The sequence below is a fragment of the Hemiscyllium ocellatum genome, chromosome 22 (genome assembly GCF_020745735.1).
Source record: "Hemiscyllium ocellatum isolate sHemOce1 chromosome 22, sHemOce1.pat.X.cur, whole genome shotgun sequence".
Taxonomy (NCBI): domain Eukaryota; kingdom Metazoa; phylum Chordata; class Chondrichthyes; order Orectolobiformes; family Hemiscylliidae; genus Hemiscyllium; species Hemiscyllium ocellatum.
The window spans coordinates 48,734,828-48,761,415 of NC_083422.1; the positions used below are offsets into that span (position 1 = coordinate 48,734,828).

Consider the following 26,588-nt stretch of genomic DNA (forward strand, 5'->3'; position numbering starts at 1 on the left):
GATTGCAAGTATTCATTTCAAGAGGGAAAGAGTACAAGAGCAAGGGTATGCTGAGACTAGAAAAGTCTCTGGTCAGAACTCATTTGGAATCTTGAGCAGTTTTGAACCCCATATCTTAAATGTGCAAGCCTTGGAGGAAGTTTGCAGGATGACCCCAGGAATGATGGGCTTTTCGAATGAGGATAGTTAAGGACTATGAGTCTGTACGCAGTGGAATTTAGGATGAGGAGATCAAGGGTTACAGGAGAAAGCAGAAGAATAGTGTTGACAAACACATCAGCCCTGATCAAATGTTGCAGCAAACCCAATGGGCCAAATGGTTAATTTCTATTCCTAGATCTTATAGTCTTAGAAGGAGCATCTGCAAATATTTACATAAATGTGCCAAGGCAAACAGCCATTCATTTAAAAAAAATCATGCAATCAAAGACTGCCTGACCAAACAGCATCATCACAGGGTGATCCTCCAAAGTATAAAATTAAATTCTTTAATTTATAGATGTACTGGAATTAGAGGATTTACATGACTTGATCATTAAGAGAAGGATTAACATCTTATTCCCTTCCTTTTGTTTTTTGAAGCACTGATTCTGGGATGCAGTATGCCAACTGAGTTCTTTGCAACAGTCTGGTCCAGTAATTCTCCTCTCCCTCATTCTCTGTATCCTCTAACTTAGGAGAAAAATGAATAATTTCTCAAAGCAGCCAAGACATTAAAGGTTGGAGGAAGATTCAGAGAGCAGCGTTCGTTCTCTACATCCATCGTCCTTGCTTGGGCAACCAGGGGCTCCCAGGAGAACTACTGGAACAGTGCCCCCCCCTCCCCCTTCCCCCTAGTCCCTCCTCCCTACCTTTTATCTTAGCCTGCTTGGCTCTCTCTCTTATTCCTGATGAAGGGCTTATGCTCGAAACGTCAAATTCTCTATTCCTGAGATGCTGCCTGGCCTGCTGTGCTTTGACCAGCAACACATTTGCAGCTGTGATCTCCAGCATCTGCAGACCTCATTTTTTACTCCTCTGCTAGAGAATTAGTCTGAGGGTTAAAAGAACACACACAGATTAAATATAAACTCTATATTTCATGACAACTTTTCATCCCTCCAAAACCAGTAACTCATTGTTTTTCCCATATAGTTTGTGACAATACATCATCCAATGTACTGACATTTGGGCCACATTTAGCAGCATGAATGCCACTACAGGGTTCAATTTCTTGAGATTCTCCATCCGCTGCATCTCCCAAAGTAGGATCCAGCCTTGCAGAGTTGATTTAGAGTATTTCAGATGGTGTTCAGATTCACTGTGTTTTACATTCAACATCTCTATCTTCAGCCACCTTCACTTTCTTCAGCTCTCGTAGCACTTCCTGTTCCAGCTGCAAGATTTCCGTAGGCTTTTGGTACTGAGGGGTGAACAGAAATTGCTGTTAACGTATTTAAAGTATTCTAAAATCTGATATGTCAACCACACATCTGCTGCAGTTTCTCTGCCCTCTCAATCTCAAGCACAGCTAAAGCCATCTACTACTTTATCATTCTTAACATGGAGAGATGATGGTATTATCGCTGGCCTGGTATTCCAGAGACTCAGCTAATGTTCTGGGGACCCGGGTTCAAATCCCTCCATGGCAGATGAAGGAATGTGAATTCAATTTTTTTTTTTAAATCTGGAATTAAGAATCTAATGAAGATCATGAATCTGTTCTTGACTGTCAGAAAAACCATCAAGTTCACTAATGTCCTTATGGAAAGAAACTGCCATCTTTACCTGGTTTGGCTTACATGTGTCTCCAGACCCACAGCAATCTTACTGACTCTTAACTGCCCTGTGAGCAGTTAGGGATGGGCTGTAAATGCTGTCTAGCCAGTGATACCCTCATCCCATGAACGAATGAAGGAAAAATGAAAAAGCAACCCATATGTCATTTCTGGTGAAGAAATGTTTCCCTTGCTTAACTATCTAATCGCCATGGTTTCTCTTTCAAGTTCCTCTCCAAGCCACACACCATTCTGACTTTCAAATATATTGCCATTCCTTCACTATTGCTGGGTCAAACACCCCGACTGCATTATGGGTATACCTATATTCCAAGGACTGCAGAAGTTCAAGAAAGTGGCTCACCACCACCTTCAAAGGCAATGAGGGATTGGAAAGAACAGCTGACCTTGCAAGTGATGCTCTAATCTCAACAACATACAAAATAGAAATCCTAACTTTTAGTCCTCCAATTACCATTATATTATGCAACTATAGACTTTTGACATGCAGATGTCGGCACAACTTGTATTCTCTCCCATTCAGGTCATTTTACCTGAACTGGCTTCTATCTTTATTCCCTCAAGTACAAGGATTGTGTAAGATCAGCAGACCAAGTATTGCAAGGCACTGTAGTACAGATGTTGAATGGGACTTACTGTGATGATGAGGGTATTGTTGGCATGTGTGAAACTAACAGCTGAACTATCCAGGGACAATCTACACCGGTCCATGTCTGGAATGTTAAACCTCTTGTAATACCTGGGCAGAGCAAGAGGAAGATCAGTTTCAGCACTATACTTTTTTTTACAAAAATTTTAACCATACAAATAAAACAAGAACTTGTGTAATTGACATTTTTCATGTGCTCAGGATGTCCCCAAAGTCCCTCAAAGTCAAAGAATTATTCTTGAAGTATAGTCACTAATAGGAAATGTAGCAACCAATTCATGCACAGCAAGTTCTCCAGCATCAATAAGATAATGAGCAGATAATCTGTTCTGGTGATAAATATAGAGGCATAGTCATAGAGATGTACAGCATGGAAACAGACCCTTCGGTCTAACCCGTCCATGCCGACCAGATATCCCAACCCAATCGAGTCCCACCTGCCAGCACCTGGCCCATATCCCTCCAAACCTTCCTATTCATATACCCATCCAAATGCCTCTTAAATGTTGCAATTGTACCAGCCTCTACCACATCCTCTGGAAGCTCATTCCATTCACATACCACCCTCTGTGTGAAAAAGTTGCCCCTTAGGTCTCTTTTATATCTTTCCCCTTTCACAAATATATTTTTTCCAAGAGTGTTGCACCACAGAAAGCAATATTAAGGGAGTTATTGAAAGATGCAAAGATTAAATAGGGGTTATTAGGAAATAATGGTGTTGTGGTATCCTCACTGGACTGGTGTGCTTCAAGCTAATGTTCTGGGAATAGTTTAAAATGCCACAGCGAGTGTAATTTAAAGTCAACTTATAATCAAGGTTTCAATCCTAGATTTGTTAATAAGGGTCTTGTGGTATGGCCCTACCTTGATGAGAATGTCTTAAATGGGAGACCAGTTATTTTGGAACTGAGCCTAATTCCAGATTTCCCCATAAAACGACACTCAGCCTGGACTCTTGGCAGGTCATGAGGACTCTCAGCCTGGTCTCTTGGTGGTATGTCGGCTGGTCACTCGGTGGCTCATGGTAGGGTTTCGGCTTGTGCAAGTGGATCCTGACTGGGCATGTTCCTGAGGCATTAGGGGAAGATCAGACAGGTGGCAATTTCATTCAGCAGTGACGGTGGCGTCGAGAACAGACAGCTGAGGTCTTTCCAGACAGCAAGTTAAGTGGAGGACTCAAAAACTGTTGAACTTTTAACTTATTCCTTTATTTTCCTAATTTAAAGACTTTAAACAATTACCAATTTCTTCACTTTTCTCCTATGAAGTAACGCTTAACTTTTTAACTCATTTCTCTGATAACTTAAGTGAATTTTTTTTTGCACACAGGCACCATGTGTGGCGACATTACACACTTTTCACTGAACTCCTGCACTGGAGTACACATGACAATAAAATTTAAAATCTGAAACATCAGCATTAAAATTAACGTCATAATTAAAAATCAACATCTAAGCTTCTTCAGAATCGCATACATTAAGATCACCTCTCTTCTTAGAAACTCCACTGCGTATAGGCTCAATCTCTCCTCAAATCAAACATGAATCAGAATTGCCTCTTGCTTCATGTGGCTATATTGCATTGTCCTGGCACTCCATCAGTTCAATGCAGCTTTGGAGTCCAATAGCATTTCCATTTGTGAGGATGAACAAGTTAGAGGCCCTTAATACAAGAGGATTTCTTGGTGATTATCAGGGTGAACTTCTTTACTCATTGTTGAGATTATGGGGCTACACAGAGAGTACCCAAGGTGAATATTATAGACACATTTAAAGAGAAGCTATAAAAATGTGAAAAAGAAGGGAATAGAGGTTTGACGTATTAGAGTTACATGAAGTAGAATGGATTACTCAAATGGAGCAAAAACAACAGCAAGGACTGGGTGGGCCTTTGTCTGTGTCATATATTCGATGTAATTCTATGTCTGGATTCATCCATAAAGAATGGTCAATGTATGAGGTCGTGGAAAACAGACTGCGGTCATGGAACACATACTCCATCGGGATTAGCACTGGTGAAGAAAGGTTTAATGAAAGGGGAGGAACTGACAAAAGAAATCCTTTATGTAAAAACAATTTTTTTTTAAAAAACAATCAAAAGAAGGAAAGTTGATAATAAAAAAAAGTAATCTTAAAACTGGGTCCACAGGTTTCTCAAAAAAGAGAAATAGCCGCAGCATAGAACTTTTAATCAGAACTGAAAAACAGAATTACTTTTTGTTTGATGTTCTCACAATGCAACATCTCTGCTCTGGGTCAATTGTGACGCTGTAGACTTTTTTTGGATATGGCAGATTTCGGATCCTCCACTGGAAGCTTGCCTTGGTGTCTTTCCTTGTGAAAATAGGCTGCAATTAAATGTAAAATTGCACATTGAAATGTAAACATTTCAGTGGACTTCACAACAATATATTTATCACTTTGGGAGACAAATTATTAGAGCACCAAACACATATAAATAGTGTATATTAAACACAAAAAGGAATGTATGCCCTGTATCATAGAGGTTCATATACCTAATGTAATTCAGAGAATTTAAGCACATCATTTATGCTCCGGGTGTGTTTAAACCCACTTACATTGCTGCTATTCTCCTGTATCAGCTGCTGTTCCAAGCTTCCGAATGCTCTAGATGATGTATCCCCAATCTCAACCTGCCATTGCCCCTGGGATCCCAACTGACTCTTCTGTCTCCACTTTCTGACTGTGAACATCAAAAAAGTAACAATGTGATAAATATGTAAACCAAAATACAATATAGCATGCAACATTCTAAGGAAACCAATAATCTGCAAAAAAAAAGGCCTTTATATTCATCAGCCAAAAAAAGCACAAAAGTCTGTTTCTTTATTGATAACCCCATCACTCACATTTCTCATAGCTAATCAGAAAAGGTGAATTTGCTCCTGAATCAAATGAAATGCTCTGTCCCAAAGGGCAGCAGTAAATTTGCAGACATCAATAAACTGCGCAGACCTTTCCAATAACAGATGACTGCCATAATAAATGCTTCAGAAGCTTCAGTGATCATTGTGCTGTACAGCCAAAAGAAATGGTGATACTCGACTTGTTCTGATTTTAAATTACCTATAATATCCCTTATGTAACAAAGGGAGAGGGAAGGGGCCTTCAATCTGTACTGATCCTCATGCCTGTACCTGCCCAGGAAGCAAGAGATAGGAAGAGTGCACAGGGAACTTTACTCCATATCTAACTATGTGCTGTACATGTCCTGGACGTTCTTTATGGGAACTGTAGAGGGAGTTTTGTTCCTTCTCGGGAGTACTTAGTAGTGATACTAAACATCTAAAACAGAAAGGTTTCCTTCCCAAGAACTAATCCAAAAAAGCACAAAAAAAACAATAATTATTCGACGTTTCAAAAAATGTTTACCAAATGTTGTCAAACAGTCACATATGAATAATGTCTTAGCACATTTTTTTTAAAAAAAGAATCGCTCATCAGATGTAACCATTAGTGTTTGTTATGTACATTGCCCATCCTGAGAAGGTGACGTGTAGCTTTGAATTACTGCAGTCACTGCTGGCACAGTGACAGCTACTATATATTCAAGACAGCCCACTGTGTCACCTGCAGATGGCACCCCAAATAATTTCTATAATTTGTCCTGCTTGCAGGTTCAGGTCTTTAAAAGCAATTTATAAAGCTACTGTCATACTATGCAGTTGTAACGTGGGCTGGATGGAAATAGACAAAAGATCATACAAAAATATATAATAGAGTTCAGTCAAATGTACACATTAGTGAAGTTTTACAAAGCAGACCAGTTTTCCGCAAGTTAATATAAAAAAAAACCAATGCCAGAGGATGAGTAATTTCCCTTTATATTAAGGCACCATTTAACCAAGCACATTTCACAAAAATAAACTCAAACTTTGAAATGGCTGGAAGAAAATGGTCATGGTGGTCAGAGGCCAATCATGGCCTCAGAATATTACTGAGTTTTGAGAAGATTTGTAACTCAGGTTGAGGTTCTGGATGTAGGTTTGCTCTCTGAGCTGGAAGATTAGTTTTCGGACGTTCTTTTTCAAGGGGTGGTACCATCCCCACCCCCAGAAAAACAGGAAATGACATCACCTACCCACGTAAACCTAAACACAAAATAGAAAGTGGGCCATGCCATGAGTGGTTCATCCGGAAGCTCACTGATGAGGTTATCTAATATGGTGATGAAACATCTGAAAACGAATCTTTCAGCTCAGCGAGCAAACCTTACTGTCAGAATAAGGATTTTCAGTCCATCTTCAATGTCTTAATTATTTTCCCACTATATATACAATATATCTGATAAGAAGTCCCTTATGGCCTACAGCATGACTTGAATAATATTCAGACACAGGCAGAACGATACAGGTCACATTTCTGTAACAGAAGTGCCACAATGATCACCTTCAATAGGTGAAAACCCAGCCAAGTTCCTTTGACTTCCAATGAAATTATCACTAATGAGTCCACACACCCCACCTAACATCTTGAGTCTGTCAGAGGCCAGAAGCTGAACAGGGCCAGCTAAATTAATACATGATACTTTGCTATCTAATTGACTCCCTCAAAGTAGCTCCTCCATCTATAAGACTTGAGTGATTCACAATGCTTGCCTAGCATAATGCATACAATCTACAGCCTGCTCAGCAATAATTCACCAAACTAACTTCAGCATCACTCCAATCCTCGTCAGCTCTCACATCAGAGGTATTGTGGAAGCATTATCACCTCCAAGTTCCCCTCCCTCCTAACCAAAACATTTGTCACTATTTCTCTGTCACCGGATGAGAATCCTAGAATCTTCCACCATTGGGGAAACAAAAAGAGAAATTGCTGGAAAAATGAAAGACTGGCAGCGCCTGCGGAGAGAAAGCAGAGTTAGCGGTTCGGATCAAAGACCCCTTTTCAGAATGGGACTCAGGATAGTCACTAACCTGAAACTTTCACTCTGATTTCTGTTCAGAGATACTTCCAGACCTGTGTGCTTTTTCCAGCAATTTTTGTTTTTGTTTCTGATTTCCAGCATCAGCAGTTCTTTGGTTTCTTTTGTTTAGCGACCATTGTGGAAACATTATTACCACATGAACACCAGTGAGGACAAAGTTCATCAACAGAGGTTTAGAGCAGCTTGGGATGTCCAAATTATTGTAGCTTTGCCCTTGAACAGCAACAACCCAAGGTTAGGAATTCTGAAAGTGTACAAAATTGCTTTCAGTTCTATCTTAATGCACATTCTCAAGTTTATCAAAGAAACATAAAAGAAACCCTTTAACCAGCTTACTGCTATTGGAAAGTCTGCAGTGAACAATATGATCTTTACCTGCGAGTTGATCATTGGAGACTTCATACTCTTCTACCATTTCACTGCCATCTGGAAAGAGATAATGTACTTTCCTCTTACCTTGTTGGGAGCAAAGAGAAAGACAAAACCATATAAGGAATCAGTTACAATTAGCACAGGCTGCAAAAATACACTAGTTTTGCACTGAACCAGATTTATATTTTAAATTTTGATCCATATTGAATTGGTCTGAAACCTGGCATTCAAGCTCTCCCAACCTCCAGCAAACTTGTTTCTTTTAAATGCCCTTTGCACTCTTTCCTCTCCATCACACTCCAGCACTTCTGACAGAGCTTGCATCATATTCTCTTCCCTATAGCATGCACTCCTTCACAGAAGTGTTACGCCACATAAAGAGGCCATTTGGCTCATCAAACCAACACCAATTCTTGAAGTGAGCATCATTACCTAGTGCCAAACTCCTGCATTTTCCCCATACCCTTGCACATTACATTTATTCCAATAATCATCTTGCACACCTCAATCTAACAATTTACTGAAGGAGTCTGTCCCCTGCACTTGTTCGGATCCGTTGTCTGATGCTCCCTTCCTAAATCCCCAGGCATCACTCTTGTGCACCACTGCTGTCATTATCAACCCTTTCCCCAGACCCAGCCTCACCCTCCCCCCTCCTCCGCTGCCTTTACTTTATCCCTCCCCCCTCCTCCGCTGCCTTTACTTTATCCCTCCCCCCTCCTCCGCTGCCTTTACTTTATCCCTCCCCCCTCCTCCGCTGCCTTTACTTTATCCCTCCCCCCTCCTCCGCTGCCTTTACTTTATCCCTCCCCCCCTCCTCCGCTGCCTTTACTTTATCCCTCCCCCCCTCCTCCACTGCCTTTACTTTACCCCCCCCACTGCCTTTACTTTACCCCTCACCCCCCCGCTGCCGCCTTTACTTTACCCCTCACCACCCCGCTGCCACTTTTATTTTACCCCACAAGCCTCCGCTGCCACCTTTACCCCTCACCTCCCCGCCACCTTTACTTTACCCCTCACCCCCGCTGCCGCCTTCACTTTACCCCTCACCTCCCCGCCTCCTTTACCCCTCCCCCCCCCCGCTGCCTCCTTTACCCCTCACCCCCCCGCTGCCTCCTTTACCCCTCACCCCCGCCCCCTTTACTTTACCCCTCACCCCCCCGCTGCCACCTTTACCCCTCACCCCCCCACCTCCTTTACCCCTCACCCCCCCCGCTGCCACCTTTACCCCTCACCCCCCCCGCTGCCGCCTTTACTCCTCACCCCCCCTGCTGCTGCCTTTACCCCGCACCCCCCCACCGCCTTTACCCCTCACCCCACCCTTTACTTTACCCCTCACCCCCCGCTGCTCCCTTTACTTTACCCCTCACCCCCCCGCTGCTCCCTTTACTTTACCCCTCACCCCCCCGCTGCTGCCTTTACCCCTCACCCCCCCGCTGCTGCCTTTACCCCTCACCCCCCCGCTGCTGCCTTTACCCCTCACCCCCCCGCTGCTGCCTTTACCCTTCACCCCCCCGCTGCTGCCTTTACCCCTCACCCCCCCGCTGCAGCCTTTACCCCTCACCCCCCGCTGCCGCCGTTACCCCTCAACCCCCGCCTCCTTTACCCCTCAACCCCCCTGCTGCTGCCGCCTTTACCCCTCACCCCCCACCGCCTTTACTTTACCCCACGCCCCCCCGCTGCCGCCTTTACCCCTCACCCCCGCCTCCTTTACCCCTCAAACCCCCTGCTGCTGCCTTTACCCCTCAACCCCCGCCTCCTTTACCCCTCAACCTCCGCCTCCTTTACCCCTCAACCCCCCTGCTGCTGCCACCTTTACCCCTCACCCCCCCACCGCCTTTACTTTACCCCTCGCCCCCCCGCTGCCGCCTTTACCCCTCACCCCCGCCTCCTTTACCCCTCACCCCCCCGCTGCTCCCTTAACTTTACCCCTCACCCCCCCACCTCCTTTACTTTACCCCTCACCCCCCCGCTGCCGCCTTCATTTTACCCCCCACCTCCTTTACCCCCCACCTCCTTTACCCCCCACCCCCCACCTCCTTTACCCCCCACCCCCCACCTCCTTTACTTTACCCCTCACCCCCGCCTCCTTTACTTTACCCCTCACCCGCCCGCTGCCGCCTTCATTTTACCCCTCACCCGCCGCCTTCATTTTACCCCTCACCCCCGCCTCCTTTACCCCTCACCCCCCCGCTGCCGCCTTCATTTTACCCCTCACCCGCCGCCTTCATTTTACCCCTCACCCCCCCGCCTCCTTTACCCCTCACCCCCCCGCTGCCGCCTTCATTTTACCCCTCACCCGCCGCCTTCATTTTACCCCTCACCCCCGCCTCCTTTACCCCTCACCCCCCGCCTCCTTTACCCCTCACCCCCCGCCTCCTTTACCCCTCACCCCCGCCTCCTTTACCCCTCACCCCCCGCCTCCTTTACCCCTCATCCCCCGCCTCCTTTACTTTACCCCTCACCCCCCCCGCTGCCGCCTTCAATATACCCCTCACCCGCCGCCTTCATTTTACCCCTCACCCCCCCGCCTCCTTTACCCCTCACCCCCCCGCCTCCTTTACCCCTCACCCCCCCGCTGCCGCCTTCATTTTACCCCTCACCCGCCGCCTTCATTTTACCCCTCACCCCCCGCCTCCTTTACCCCTCACCCCCCCATTTACCCCTCACCCCCCCGCCTCCTTTACCCCTCACCCCCCCGCCTCCTTTACCCCTCACCCCCCCGCCTCCTTTACCCCTCACCCCCCGCCTCCTTTACCCCTCACCCCCCCGCCTCCTTTACCCCTCACCCCCCGCCTCCTTTACCCCTCATCCCCCGCCTCCTTTACCCCTCACCCCCCGCCTCCTTTACCCCTCACCCCCCGCCTCCTTTACCCCTCACCCCCGCCTCCTTTACCCCTCACCCCCGCCTCCTTTACCCCTCACCCCCCCGCCTCCTTTACCCCTCATCCCCCGCCTCCTTTACCCCTCACCCCCCGCCTCCTTTACCCCTCACCCCCCCGCCTCCTTTACCCCTCACCCCCCCGCCTCCTTTACTTTACCCCTCACCCCCCGCTGCCGCTTTCATTTTACCCCTCACCCGCCGCCTTCATTTTACCCCTCACCCGCCGCCTTCATTTTACCCCTCACCCCCCCGCCTCCTTTACCCCTCACCCCCCCGCCTCCTTTACCCCTCACCCCCCGCCTCCTTTACCCCTCACCCCCCGCCTCCATTACCCCTCACCCCCCCGCCTCCTTTACTTTACCCCTCACCCCCCGCCTCCATTACCCCTCACCCCCGCCTCCTTTACCCCTCACCCCCCCGCCTCCTTTACTTTACCCCTCACCCCCCGCCTCCATTACCCCTCACCCCCCGCCTCCATTACCCCTCACCCCCCCGCCTCCTTTACTTTACCCCTCACCCCCCGCCTCCTTTACCCCTCACCCCCCGCCTCCTTTACCCCTCACCCCCCCGCCTCCTTTACCCCTCACCCCCGCCTCCTTTACTTTACCCCTCACCCCCCTGCTGCCGCCTTCATTTTACCCCTCACCCCCCCGCCTCCTTTACCCCTCACCCCCCGCCTCCTTTACCCCTCACCCCCCGCCTCCTTTACCCCTCACCCCCCCGCCTCCTTTACCCCTCACCCCCCGCCTCCTTTACTTTACCCCTCACCCCCCGCCTCCTTTACCCCTCACCCCCGCCTCCTTTACTTTACCCCTCACCCCCCTGCTGCCGCCTTCATTTTACCCCTCACCCGCCGCCTTCATTTTACCCCTCACCCCCCCGCCTCCTTTACCCCTCACCCCCCCGCCTCCTTTACCCCTCACCCCCCCGCCTCCTTTACCCCTCACCCCCGCCTCCTTTACCCCTCACCCCCCGCCTCCTTTACCCCTCACCCCCCGCCTCCTTTACCCCTCACCCCCGCCTCCTTTACCCCTCACCCCCCCGCCTCCTTTACCCCTCACCCCCCCGCCTCCTTTACCCCTCATCCCCCCGCCTCCTTTACCCCTCACCCCCCGCCTCCTTTACCCCTCACCCCCACCTCCTTTACCCCTCACCCCCGCCTCCTTTACCCCTCACCCCCCGCCTCCTTTACCCCTCACCCCCCGCCTCCTTTACCCCTCACCCCCCGCCTCCTTTACCCCTCACCCCCCCGCCTCCTTTACCCCTCACCCCCCCCGCCTCCTTTACCCCTCACCCCCCCGCCTCCTTTACCCCTCACCCCCCCGCCTCCTTTACCCCTCACCCCCCCGCCTCCTTTACTTTACCCCTCACCCCCCCGCCTCCTTTACCCCTCACCCCCCGCCTCCTTTACTTTACCCCTCACCCCCCCCGCCTCCTTTACCCCTCACCCCCCCGCCTCCTTTACTTTACCCCTCACCCCCCCGCTGCCGCCTTCATTTTACCCCTCACCCCCCGCCTTCATTTTACCCCTCACCCCCCGCCTCCTTTACCCCTCACCCCCCCCCTCCTTTACCCCTCACCCCCCGCCTCCTTTACCCCTCACCCCCCCCGCCTCCTTTACCCCTCACCCCCCGCCTCCTTTACCCCTCACCCCCCCGCCTCCTTTACCCCTCACCCCCGCCTCCTTTACCCCTCACCCGCCGCCTTCATTTTACCCCTCACCCCCACCTCCTTTACCCCTCACCCCCCCGCCTCCTTTACCCCTCACCCCCCCGCCTCCTTTACCCCTCACCCCCCCGCCTCCTTTACCCCTCACCCCCACCTCCTTTACCCCTCACCCCCCCGCCTCCTTTACCCCTCACCCCCCCGCCTCCTTTACCCCTCACCCCCCCGCCTCCTTTACCCCTCACCCCATGCCTCCTTTACCCCTCACCCCCCCCGCCTCCTTTACCCCTCACCCCCCCGCCTCCTTTACTTTACCCCTCACCCCCCCGCTGCCGCCTTCATTTTACCCCTCACCCGCCGCCTTCATTTTACCCCTCACCCGCCGCCTCCTTTACCCCTCACCCCCCCGCCTCCTTTACCCCTCACCCCCCGCCTCCATTACCCCTCACCCCCCCGCCTCCTTTACTTTACCCCTCACCCCCCCGCTGCCGCCTTCATTTTACCCCTCACCCGCCGCCTTCATTTTACCCCTCACCCGCCGCCTCCTTTACCCCTCACCCCCCCGCCTCCTTTACCCCTCACCCCCCGCCTCCATTACCCCTCACCCCCCGCCTCCTTTACTTTACCCCTCACCCCCCGCTGCCGCTTTCATTTTACCCCTCACCCGCCGCCTTCATTTCACCCCTCACCCGCCGCCTTCATTTTACCCCTCACCCCCGCCTCCTTTACCCCTCACCCCCCCGCCTCCTTTACCCCTCACCCCCCCGCCTCCTTTACCCCTCACCCCCCCGCCTCCTTTACCCCTCACCCCCCGCCTCCTTTACTTTACCCCTCACCCCCCCGCCTCCTTTACCCCTCACCCCCCGCCTCCTTTACTTTACCCCTCACCCCCCCGCTGCCGCCTTCATTTTACCCCTCACCCGCCGCCTTCATTTTACCTCTCACCCCCCCGCCTCCTTTACCCCTCACCCCCCGCCTCCTTTACCCCTCACCCCCTGCCTCCTTTACCCCTCACCCCCCCGCCTCCTTTACCCCTCACCCCCCGCCTCCTTTACCCCTCACCCCCCCGCCTCCTTTACCCCTCACCCCCCGCCTCCATTACCCCTCACCCCCCCGCCTCCTTTACTTTACCCCTCACCCCCCGCTGCCGCTTTCATTTTACCCCTCACCCGCCGCCTTCATTTTACCCCTCACCCGCCGCCTTCATTTTACCCCTCACCCCCCGCCTCCTTTACCCCTCACCCCCCGCCTCCTTTACCCCTCACCCCCCCGCCTCCTTTACCCCTCACCCCCCCGCCTCCTTTACCCCTCACCCCCCCGCCTCCTTTACCCCTCACCCCCCGCCTCCATTACCCCTCACCCCCCCGCCTCCTTTACTTTACCCCTCACCCCCCCGCTGCCGCTTTCATTTTACCCCTCACCCGCCGCCTTCATTTTACCCCTCACCCGCCGCCTTCATTTTACCCCTCACCCCCGCCTCCTTTACCCCTCACCCCCCGCCTCCTTTACCCCTCACCCCCCGCCTCCTTTACTTTACCCCTCACCCCCCCGCCTCCTTTACCCCTCACCCCCCGCCTCCTTTACTTTACCCCTCACCCCCCCGCTGCCGCCTTCATTTTACCCCTCACCCGCCGCCTTCATTTTACCCCTCACCCCCCCGCCTCCTTTACCCCTCACCCCCCGCCTCCTTTACCCCTCACCCCCCGCCTCCTTTACCCCTCACCCCCCCGCCTCCTTTACCCCTCACCCCCCCGCCTCCTTTACCCCTCACCCCCCGCCTCCTTTACCCCTCACCCCCCCGCCTCCTTTACCCCTCACCCCCGCCTCCTTTACCCCTCACCCCCCGCTGCCGCTTTCATTTTACCCCTCACCCGCCACCTTCATTTTACCCCTCACCCGCCGCCTTCATTTTACCCCTCACCCCCGCCTCCTTTACCCCTCACCCCCCCCGCTGCCGCTTTCATTTTACCCCTCACCCGCCGCCTTCATTTTACCCCTCACCCGCCGCCTTCATTTTACCCCTCACCCCCGCCTCCTTTACCCCTCACCCCCCGCCTCCTTTACCCCTCACCCCCCGCCTCCTTTACTTTACCCCTCACCCCCCCGCTGCCGCCTTCATTATACCCCTCACCCCTCCGCCTCCTTTACTTTACCCCTCACCCCCCCCGCCTCCTTTACCCCTCACCCCCCGCCTCCTTTACCCCTCACCCCCCGCCTCCTTTACTTTACCCCTCACCCCCCCGCTGCCACCTTCATTTTACCCCTCACCCCCGCCTCCTTTACCCCTCACCCCCCCGCTGCCGCCTTCATTTTACCCCTCACCCGCCGCCTTCATTTTACCCCTCACCCCCGCCTCCTTTACTTTATCCCACACACCCCCCCCCCGCGCTGCCGCTTTCACTTTACCCCTCACCCCCCCACCTCCTTTACTTTACCCCTCACCATCCTGAATAACTGCTGTTTTTCCCGCCGCCCTCAGACGCTCGAGCCAGCTCGGTGCCGCCATGTTGCTGCGCCGTTACGGTTTCCATGGTGACGCGGTCCCCTCGCCTCTCGAGCGGCAGTTGCACTGATTTCAATTTTAAAAATCTGCGGAATCCAATTAATTCTTTCTTCTTATTGTTATTTCTTTATTTAGGCCGGTGACAAACACAAATATTACTTTTTATAATTTTTAATGACCGGAAATGACTGGTCTAAATATTTCCATTTCCGGTCGGTGGTGAGTAACTTTAACGAGATTTTGGTGAAAAATGGGATGTTTCTGTTATTAAATCTTCTCTTTTCCTGTTTAAGACTGATTGTCTTCCTGTGTTTTGGCGAAGAGTCAGTAGACCTGAAAAGTTGACTCTGATTTCTCTCCGCAGATCCTTCCATTACCTGCTGAGTTTCTGCAGCAATTTGTCTCAGATTTCCAACATCCGCATTTCTTGGTGGTTTTGTTTTTATCTTCCGTCTTTTTTGTGCTCTTTTGATAATTCTTTTTCAAAGGGCCTATTACTTAAACTACTTCAGATAGGCATTAAATTAATAAAACCACAAGATGCAGGAGTAAGCAATTCAGTCAGTGTTTTCTGATATTCAGTGAGATGGTAGCAGATATGATCATTTTCAACTCCATTAACCTTCCCTTACCTCCTACAATCCTTAATTCCCTTATTAATTAAAAAAATATCTATCCATTTATCTCAACCTTGAATATACTTGATGATTATGCCTCCACAAGCTTCTGAGGTAAAGAATCCCAGATTCATTACCCTCAGGAAGTGTAAGAAACAAACTTAATAAAATTTAGAGGAGACCAACAAATCTGGAAACAAGACAGTTTACTATGAACTTGCAAGTAAGGGCTTCAATTGCATAAACAAATGAGCAAGTTAGAACTCGGATTAGTGTACAGTTATACCCTTTGAGCTGAGTGAGGTCATCCCTCCAGACTCTTAATTACCCAATTTCTCTTACTGTGCCCTACCACTGCCCAGTTGCGCTCCACCCTTATTACTTCCCCCTTCCCCAGGTTGGCAACCTTCCTCTCTCTAAGTGCTGACACACACATTTTGTCGACAGTACATCAAGATCTGGTTTAACATTTTGTATCAATTCTGCTGGTACATTCCATCCTCGGACATTTCATTAACTTGTATCATTTTGTCTATCCCAAGCATTTCAGTTATCTCAGTTTTTGCTGAAAACATAATTTTTTAAAAAAGAACTTATTTGCTATAATAATTACACACCAAAGTTAGTATTTAATTAACCACAATTATACACTGAAAAGTAGAGATACTCTTCTCTAAATACCTGCAGAGTTGATGGTTCTCTTGCTGTACCTCTTTTCTGTATGCTTTTTCTATATCTGCAAAAACAACACTTATACCCCATTTCTAACAACTCCCTCATTTCTTTTCTTTTACTATTTGTTGTTTTTGCAATTTTATTTTCTGCCCTCTTTTCACCCTGTGGTGCCGAGATTCATAATCTAGCCATTTCTGTCCTTCTAAGTCTGTCTTTTTTCAAACTCTAGGAGTAATCTGCTACTCTCTCTTTCTTGCGTTTGTGCTATTGTCATGACCATTATTGATTGTTGTCCTCCCAAAGACATTACCAGCTTAATCATTATCCACTTTAACACATTAAACCCTATCAATAGACCTACTATTATTAGTAATACATAAATGCCTAAATTAACCAACCATTTTCCCCAACCAGTCAGTCCCCAGTTGCCCCATCTCCATCCTTCATCTTTTCAGAGTTCATCCTCAATTTCTCTTATGTTGCTTATCTTTTTCTTTACTATTTCTGCCTTATCTTCCACTATGGAAGAAGTGTCTGGGATGAAGGTGCAACATTCCTTATCAATCAGAGTACAGGTTCACCCTTTTTCGGCCAAAAGATAGTCTAAAGCCATTTGATTCTGTAAAGCTGTTAGTCTTGTGGCAATCATTTCGGTGGTTATGGCCAATATTTGGGACTGAGTTTCTCCCATTACATTGTCGGTTTCATTAATTAACCTCTCAAGAGCAGCCGCCAGTTTCTGTATTTCTACCCCTGCCCTTGCAGTACCGTAATTTGGAAATAGTGTCCACAACAGACGGTCTCTTTCAGAGACCTCTCGGGTCTTATATCTTATTCCCCCCTCCTTTCTCAGATTGTGCTCATTTTTTTTCCAGAGGTGAGGAACTATATAAGCAAGGTAACAGCAGCCACTCCAGCCTTTCTGACTTTGAGGCAATGTTTCATCAACATCATAACATGCATGCCTTCCTATACATTCGGTTATGCAAATGTATTTTTCCCCGGGAATAAATGGATAGGCCTTCAGGCCGCATCCCCGATATGTTCCGTTTAATATAAGGGGAACAGTAGTGGCAGTGGCTTGGCTGGTATAGACGCAAGATGATTAGAAGGGATCTCTAATCTTGCCATTACTTCTTACAAGATATTGGAAGTAAAATGGCTACCTTGGTCTGAGTCTATACTTTCCATTATTCCATATCGTGGGATGATATGTTCAAGGAGGGTTTTCACCCCTGTCAAAATTCCATTTCATATCATTTGCGTCTGAGTCAAATTATTGTACATTGTATACTTCTTTTTCTGTGAGCGGTATTACCGAGGTAGGGATTCCACATTCGCCGTGGTGTGCACAGACCTCTGCACAGACCCAACAGTTGGCAAGTCCTTTTTGTTCGGCGTAATTTTGGCATATTGAAGTGAAGTGATTTTTCCCGCCTCCTTGAACAGTTAATACTACTAACATTATAATATTATACCAGTACCTGCCCATCTCTGACCCCTACCTACCGTACTGTCTACCTGTCCTAATCTTTAGGCGTCAGGGAGAGGTGAGTCCACGCAGCCCTTACAATCAGTAACAGTCAAATGTTAAAAAAAGTCTTTTGTCTCAGTTCATTCCTTCTTTCTCAGCTTAACTTTCAGAGGGTTGTCTGTAAAATGAGCTTGCCACTCCGCCGATGGAGCATTCACAGGACCTTTAACACGAGTGTGATGACTCCACCTGTCTCAGCAGTCCGAATAGCTTTCTCAGTAGTCAGGAGGGTTAAGAATGGTCCCTCCCAGCTTGGGTGCAGCTTGGTATCTTTGCAGGTCTTGATCAGGACCCAATCACCTGTTCGTATCTGATGTGCTGCAAACTCAAGTGGCGGTGTCTGTACCAACAGGCCTTTATTTCTAAGAATAGATAATGAAGAGCCAAGTGCCACAATATAATTTTTCAAAAACTTGTCATTAAACTCAACTGTAGGCACTTCTCCTTTCCCTCCCAGGAATGGTAGCCCAAACATCATTTCATAAGGAGAAAGGCCGATATCGCGCCTTGGGGCAGTCCGAATGTGTAATAGCACAATAGGTAAACATTTAGTCCACGGTAATCGAGTCTCTAGGACTAGTTTAGATAATTGCTTCTTTATGGTCTGATTCATTCATTCCACCCGTCCAGAGGAGGGTGGGTGCCAAGGGGTGTGGAATTCCCAGGAGATCTCTAATCTTGCCATTACTTCCTGCAAGCTATTGGAAGTAAAATGGCTACCTTGGTCTGAGTCTATACTTTCCATTATTCCATATTGTGGGATGATACATTCAAGGAGGGTTTTCACCACTCCTTTTAAAGTGGCTGATGACATTGGGAAAGCTTCCACCCATCCGGTTAAATGGTCTATAGTACTAACAGGTGCTTCTGTTTTCCTACTGGGGGTAGTTCGGTGTAATCCACCTGTATACTTTGGAAGGGTCTCAACCCTGGGTTTCTTCCTCCTTTGAGCCCTTCCCGTACTATTTTCTTATTGATCTTTTGACAAGTTATACATCCTGCGCATATCTGTTTTGCCAACATATGTATTCCCTTACATCCATATTTTCTTAATACTGTGTCATACATGGCTTGGGCACCCCAATGACTACCCTGGTGTATGGTGGCTAAGATGTTTCTCATGACTGGTTTACTCAGTAATTCCCTCCCATCTGGGAGGATCCACTTTCCTTCAGTTGTTTTAGTGGCTCCTATTTCTTAGAACTCTTTTTCCTCTTCTGTGTATATGGGGTTCACGGGAGAAGAGACAACTAAGGGTGTAAGAATCTGTATCCTTGTTACTGTATGGTTCATAGCTGCCTCTTTGGCTATCTCGTCTGCTAGCCAGTTTCCCTTTGCTTCTAGAGTATTCCCTTTCTGATAGTAAGGGAATTCTGATTCCTGATGAAGGGCTCTGGCCCGAAACGTCGAATTTCCTGTTCCTTGGATGCTGCCTGACCTGCTGTGCTTTAACCAGCAACACATTTTCAGCCCTATTCCCTTTCTGATGTCCAGGTACATGGACTATAGCTATTTCCCGAGGTAATTTCAAACTTTTCAATGCTTATCCTATTAACTCTTCATGTACTAACTCTTTTCCTCGACTATTGATTAGTCCCCGTTCTTGCCATATCTTTCTGAAGGTATGGACTACCCCGTAGGCATACTTAGAGTCAGTGTAAATTGTCCCATCCCATTTCTCTTAAGTGTTTTAAAGCTTGTTTTAATGCGTACAATTCACAGGTCTGGGCTGACCATGTGTTAGGCAACCGGTCTGCCTCCACCGTTTGGTTTTTGTTACCGTCCACTACTGCATATCCATTGTGTCTTTTTCCTTCCACTACTCTCGATGACCTATCTATAAACAATCTATCTCCGTCATGTAAAGTAGATCTCTCAGGTCCTGTCCAATTTTGGTTTGATATCTAAGATATCTAAACAGTCGTGCTCTAGTTCTCGTTTGTCCAGAGGTTCTCCCTTCCAAAGAAAGGTAGCTGGGTTTAGACAGGTGTCTGTTGCTAACACAAGGTCATCCTTCTCCATCAGGATGGCCTCGTACTTTAGAATTCGTGAATCTGTCAACCATCTTCCTGCTTTTTGGTTTAACACAGTTCTGACTTGATGGGGAGTGCTAACAACTAGCGCTCCTTCAAAAGTAAGTTTCCGACTTTCTTCTACCAATATGGCAGTTGCTGCAACTGCCTGGATACATTCAGGCCATCCCCTTGAAACAGGGTCCAGGATTTTGGACAGGAAGTCTGTGGGTTGTTTATTTCCCCCTCCTTTCTGGGTTAACACTCCTAAGGCTGCTCCATCATTTACTGTCACACTGTTTCTCTAGGGAAGGAAGGGCCAATACTGGAGCTTATGTTAGACTACGCTTCAACTCACGTAACCCTTCCTTTTCCTCTTCTGTCCAGTACAGTCCTTCGTGTTCTGATTCTGTCAGTTTGTAATATTACCTCTTCATTTTCTGGGCATAGGCTTCTATCCATAATCTGCAATAACCCATCAGCCCCAAGAATTTTCATAATTCTCGTTTGGTGTTCGGGAGAGGCAGTTCTACTATCCCTCGCATTCTTTCGGGGTTAATGCATTTAGTTCCCTCACTAATAAGGTGTCCTAAGTATTTCACCTCTTTTTCTGCATATTGCAATTTATTCTTAGATACTCTTAAACCCTGTTGCTCTAGGAAATTCAACAATCCATTGGTGGCCGAACTTGCATCATTTCTCTTTTGTCCTGACACAAGTAGATCGTCCACATATTGCAACAATGACATCTCCTGGGGCATTTTATATTGTTCTAGGACTTGTTCCAGTACTTGCCCGAATAAGTTAGCTGATTCTGTGAATCCCTGGGGAAGTACCGTCCATCGGAACTGTTGTTTTCTGCCAGTGTATGGGTTCTCCCATTCAAATGCGACTCTCTGGGGCTAAAGGACAAGCCCAGAATGCATCTTTTAAATCTATTACACTAAACCAGCAGTGGTTACACGGTATCTTACTAAAAAGGGTGTATGGATTGGGCGCCAGTGGGTGCTGTGTTCGGACCAGTTGGTTCACTAATCTGAGATCTTGTACCAGTTGGTAAGTTCCATCTGGTTTCCGAACGGGTAGTATTGGGGTATTAAAGGGTGACATGCATGGTTCTAATAGCCCTTCTTTTACTAGAGAGTCTATTACCAGTTGTAAACCCTTGCGCCCCTCCAATGAAACTGGATATTGTGTAAGCCTTACTATTTTGTTCTCTTGTGATAGTGTAATTACGATGGGATTAACGTTTAAATGACCCGTGTTCCCGGTTCTCACCCACACGTTAGGATTTATCTGTTCTTCATCACTAGCTGTTAGTTTATTTATTGTTAACAGTTATTGAACTATTCTCTACTCCAATCTTCAAGTTTAACAAAATTATTAAATCCCTACCCAAGAGATTGCTTCCAACTTCAGGAGTATATAATAGTTGTCCCGTCCCTTCTTTGTTATTTCCCCTTATTAGAGTCGGCTCAAAAATGGGCACTAAGAATCCTTCGCCTTTTACTCCAGAAACTCTGAGACTCTTATTAGTTAACTTACACCGCCAGGTCTAAAACTTAGGGATGACCGTGCCACTCCCGTATCCACCGAAACTACTGCCTCCTCTCCTTCAGGTCCCAGTTTTAAATTTATCAAGGGTTCCCGATGGGTTTCAGAAGGAAGGAACCCCTGACTCCCCTATCCTTCATCAGAAGTCATCAATGTAACTGCCTCTCTTTGTCATCCTAGTTTTGGACATTGCCTTTTAAAATGCCCTACTTTTCTGCAGTAATAACATCCTGCCTATTGCCTTCTTTCTCTTCAATCTGCTGTCTGTCTCTCTTGTCCTCCCCTGTTGTTTTCTGGTTCTAATCTTCTCTTGTAATTTCCTCAACCGCTGCAACCATTATTCTAGCCTTCTGTTTTTGTTTTTCGTCTTCTCTTTCCATGCCTCATGTAACAATTCTTCCATCTGTCTTTCACTCCATCCATCTAATTTTTCTGACTTCTTTAGTATGTCCGGCCATGATTTAGTCACAAACTGGACCTTTATAAGACCATAAGACATAGGAGTGGAAGTAAGGCCATTCGGCCCATCGAGTCCACTCCGCCATTCAATCATGGCTAATGGGCATTTCAACTCCACTTACCTGCATTCTCCCCGTAGCCCTTAATTGCTCGAGACAACAAGAATCTATCAATCTCTGCCTTGAAGACATTTAGCGTCCCGGCCTCCACTGCACTCTGCGGCAATGAATTCCACAGGCCCACCACTCTCTGGCTGAAGAAATGTCTCCGCATTTCTGTTCTGAATTGACCCCCTCTAATTTTAAGGCTGTGTCCACGGGTCCTAGTCTCCTCACCTAATGGAAACAATTTCCTAGCGTCCACCCTTTCCAAGCCATGTATTATCTTGTACGTCTCTATTAAGTCTCCCCTTAATCTTCTAAACTCCAATGAATACAATCCCAGGATCCTCAGCCGTTCCTCATATGTTAGACCAACCATTCCAGGGATCATCCGTGTGAATCTCCGCTGGACACGTTCCAGTGCCAGTATGTCCTTCCTGAGGTGTGGGGACCAAAACTAGACACAGTACTCCAAATGGGGCCTAACCAGAGCTTTATAAAGTCTCAGTAGCACAACGGTGCTTTTATATTCCAACCCTCTTGAGATAAATGACAACAAATTAATTTGAGATAAATTAAAAGTCCCTGAGCTACCGGATCATCGGGATCCAATCCCGAATATTTTCTAGTGGCCTCTTTTAGTCTCTGTAAGAATGCTGACGGGGTTTCATCTTTCTCCTGTCTCATTTCAAAGGCTTTCACAAAATTCTAAGACCTGGGTGCGGCTTCTTTAATACCCAAAATGACCAATTCTCGAAAGTCTCTCATTTCTCCCCTGTCGTGTTCATCTGTGCCCTTCCAACGGGGATCCACATTGGGGAATTTGTTTTTGGCTGGGATTACTCCCTTATCCACGGATATCTCTTTTCCCATTCCCTTAGAGCAGCTCTTCTAATCATATCCCTCTCTTGTCCTGAAAATAGTGTCCTCAGAATGCTCATCATTTCACTCCATGTATACAAACTCGGCCCCAAAAATTGATCCAACTGTTCCGCCAATTCTACGGGGTCTTCAATCAAACTTTTCATTTCTTTTTTAAAAGTTCTAACTTCACTACTAGTCAGAGGTGCGTTAACATATCCGATTTCGCCATTACCGATGGGTACTTCTCTAAAAAGATAGATTTGTGCCACTGCCTCGCCTATGTCCCCCTGTTCCCTCCTTTTCACTGTTGATCTCGTTTTAATTGGACTTAAAGGGAAGTTTTTCTCCAGACCTTTTTCATTTCTTGTACGGGGTGGGGTGCTGTAGGAGAGTGGGAACGACGACATCAACGGACCATTATTGTCGTTGTCGTAAGGGGGAGGTAAACTTGACAAAGGATCCCAACAGGAAACCTTTGATTTCTCATCACCTTCTTCTGTCTCTGATTTATTCAAGACAAAGGTTTTCAGACTCCCTATCCATCAGGTGGCGTAGTCAGATTCTTTACGGGAGTACCTTTGTTTCTTATTTACATATATATTTAACTCTTGACATAACCAATCCTCATCTGACCCATATTTAGGCAAAAAACACTTGGAGGTTTAATGCTTTCCTTTGTCCAGACGAAACAACAAAATTTTATCGTTTGTTTTTATCCTTTCCTCGCGTCCGAGGATTGTACTTCCAATCTCTTAACATTTTTCCTAAAGTACTGTCCGTTGGGATGTGGTCCTCGGACGTCCCTTCCATGTTCCCTTTTACAGTTAAATGACTATTCTTATTTCCCATTTTAATACTCGGCCGTTTCTTTATGTAGTTTAATTAACCTTACTGAGGTCCGGTGTCACCTTCTTCCACACCCACTTCAGGGTCCTGACCTTTGCGTGGGGGATTTCTCCTCTTAACAACTGGTCTAAGGCTGGGTGGTCGAATCAGGTAGACACCTTACTCGTCAGATTAATCTTGCCAATTAAATTTTTTTTTCATATGTTGCCAATTCCCCGTACTTCTCGTACGTCCCCGACCACCGAGGCAATACTTAAAGGTCAATTTTCTTACCTTGGTCTGTGCACAAGAGTTACCTGGTCAAATCAGCACGCCCCGTCCCATGGCAATACCTGAATATATCCAACTGGCAGCAGTAACAACCGCTGCCTACCCTGGGTCACCCAGTCACCCAGAACCCTGGATATATCCACCTGGCAGCAAATACCGCTGTCGGTTACCCGGACATATCCAACTGGCAGCAGTAACAACCGCTACCTACCCTAGTCGACCGGGTTCGCCTAACCCAGTCACCCAGAACCCCGGATATATCCACCTAACAGCAAATACTGCTGTCGGTTACCCGGACATATCCACCTGGCAGCAGTAACAACCGCTGCCTACCCTGGTTGACAGGATTCGCCTAATCCAGTCGCCCAGAACCCTGGTAAACCAGAATCCCTGGATATATCCACCTGGCAGCAGATACCGCTGTCGGTCACCCGGATATCCAACTGGCAGCAGTAACAACCGCTGCCTACCCTGGTTGACTAGATTCACCTTTGTCTTAAATGTGCAATACCATATTGTGAGATTATGCCAGTGGACCTAGAACCCATAACCTTTAATTCTGTTATTGATTAAAGATTTGTCTATCTCAGCCTTGACTTGAACATGTGGACCAAATGTAATGTAAGGAGTCATAGTTTGCAAGGGACAGTAAGTCTGCATCCCTGTTCAAGAAAGAGACATTTGGTTATGTATAGCTTCAAGGTCACCCTTCCACAATGTGGGGTAAGGTGAAGAGGCAGGTCACTGTGAACTATCACAGCTGATAGAATCCACACTGTTGACTTTATTCTGTGCCCCATCTAATTATTTAGCCCACTGTGCTTACCAATCCCATGGGAATTAATGTATTGTAGCCAAAATTCCCAATGGCACAAAGATCAACAAGTAAGTTGTCAAGAAAGATGTAAAGAGTCAGAAAAGTTATATAGTTAGGTTATATGATTGGGCACAAAATTGGCAGATGGAATATAAGATGGTAAAATGTAAACTTGTCCATGTTAGCAGGAAGAATAGAAACCCAATATACTGTTTAAATGAGAGATTGCAGGAATGTGAGGTCCAGGGAATCTGGGTGTCCTGACACATCAAGCACTAAAACATTAGTGTACAATACTGCAAGTGACTAGGAGGGCAATTACAATGTGGTTATTTATTGTAAGGCAAATGGAATAAATAAGTATGAAAGTTTTACGGCAGCTGTACAGAGCCTTAGTGAGACCACATCTGGAGTACTGCTTACAGTTTTGGTTGCCTTATTTGAAAAAAATATATAAATGCATGGAGAAGATTCATATGAATCATTTCTTGTAATGTATCAGATCCTGAGGGAACATGAATATGGTGGTTACCAGGCAGATATTTTCTTTTGTGGGGTGACTAGATGACACGGTTTCAGAACAGGCAGCATCCCGTTTAAGGTGGAGTCAAGGTGAAATTTTGTTCTCTCAGAGAGTTGTTAATCTGTGGAATTGTCTTTCCCAAAAATTGTTGAGTGCTGGGTTATTAAATACATAAAAGGCAGAGTTAGATTGATTAACATGGAAGTCAAATATTATGAGGTACAGACAAAAAGGTGGAGCTGAGTGAACAACCAGATCAGTCGTGATCTTTTTCAGTAGTGAAGCAGATTCAAAGGACTAAGTGATCTACACCTGCGCCTAAGTCCTAACTCTGAGGGAAGGCGATGGCCTAGTGGTATTATTGCTAGACTGTTAACTCACAAACCTATATATAATATTCTGGGGACCCAGGTTCGAATCCTGCTGTGGCAGATGGTGGAATTTGAATTCATTAAAAAAAATTCTGCAAGTAAAAATCTACAGATGGCTACCATTGTCAGAAAAACTCATCTGGTTCACTAATACCCTTCAGGGAAGGAAATGTGCCACGTCCCCTGGCCTGGCCTGTGTGTGACTCCAGGCGCACAGCAATGTGGTTGACTATCAATTGCCCTCTGAAATGGCCTATTAAGCCATTTATTTGTGCCAATTGCTACAATTGATTTGGAGATGCCAGTGTTGGACTGGGGTGTACAAAGTTAAAAATCACACAACACCAGGTTATAGTCCAACAGGTTTATTTGGAAGCACTAGCTTTTGGAGCACTGCTCCTTCATTCACAATTGCTACCATGTCTCTAAAAAATGAAAGTGGATGGATCACCAGGCATCGACATAGGCACCGGAAAAGAAAACGACAGAAACAGCCCTGTTGACCCTTCAAAGTCCTCCTCACTTACATCTGAGAGCAAGTGCTAAAATTGGGAGGGCTGTCTCAAGCAACAGCCTGTCATAGTCATATTCACGGTATCATTGCTTACAAACAATGTCGCAGACACCACCATCACTATCCCTGGATATATCCTGTCTCATTGGCAGGACAGACCTAGCAGAGGTGGCAGCACAGTGGTATACAGTTGGGAGAGAGTTGCTCTGGGAGTCCTCAACATTGACTCCACATCCAAAGTCTCATGGCTTAAGGTTAAACATGGGCAAGGAAACCTGCTTCGATACTGATGAATTGGTACTCCTCCATGTTCAAAAATGGATGGAGGAAACACTGAGGATGGCAAAGGTACAAAAAATTAGAATACATAATCTGTGGTATGAAACAGAGTTTCGGCTCAATGACTTGTCATACATGGGTTGTGTTGATAGATTGGAGAAATTGGGAATGTTCTCTTGGAGGAGAGAAGGCTGAGAGTAGATTTGGTCGAGGTTTTCAAAGTCATGACGTGTCTGAAAAAAGTAGATAAGGAAAACTGCTCCTCTTGGCAGAAGAGCTGAGTACCAACCAAAATAAACCATGGTTACTGTGGTCTCCTAATCTTGATTCCTTTAGCATTTTTCCAGATTT

At 47.2% G+C, this 26,588-nt stretch overlaps 1 protein-coding gene across 1 annotated transcript; it reads right to left on the reverse strand.

Annotated features, from left to right (window-relative positions):
- Nucleotides 1-869: 869 nt before the first annotated feature.
- On the reverse strand, nt 870-14,825 carry dpcd (deleted in primary ciliary dyskinesia homolog (mouse)). Its single transcript, XM_060842472.1, has 6 exons — nt 14,741-14,825; nt 7,753-7,833; nt 5,006-5,130; nt 4,641-4,774; nt 2,415-2,517; nt 870-1,402 (listed from the first exon to the last, which is right to left on the reverse strand). Exons 1-6 carry the CDS (start codon nt 14,802-14,804, stop codon nt 1,298-1,300), a joined length of 612 nt encoding a protein of 203 aa, XP_060698455.1. The 5' UTR covers nt 14,805-14,825; the 3' UTR covers nt 870-1,297.
- Nucleotides 14,826-26,588: the final 11,763 nt, after the last annotated feature.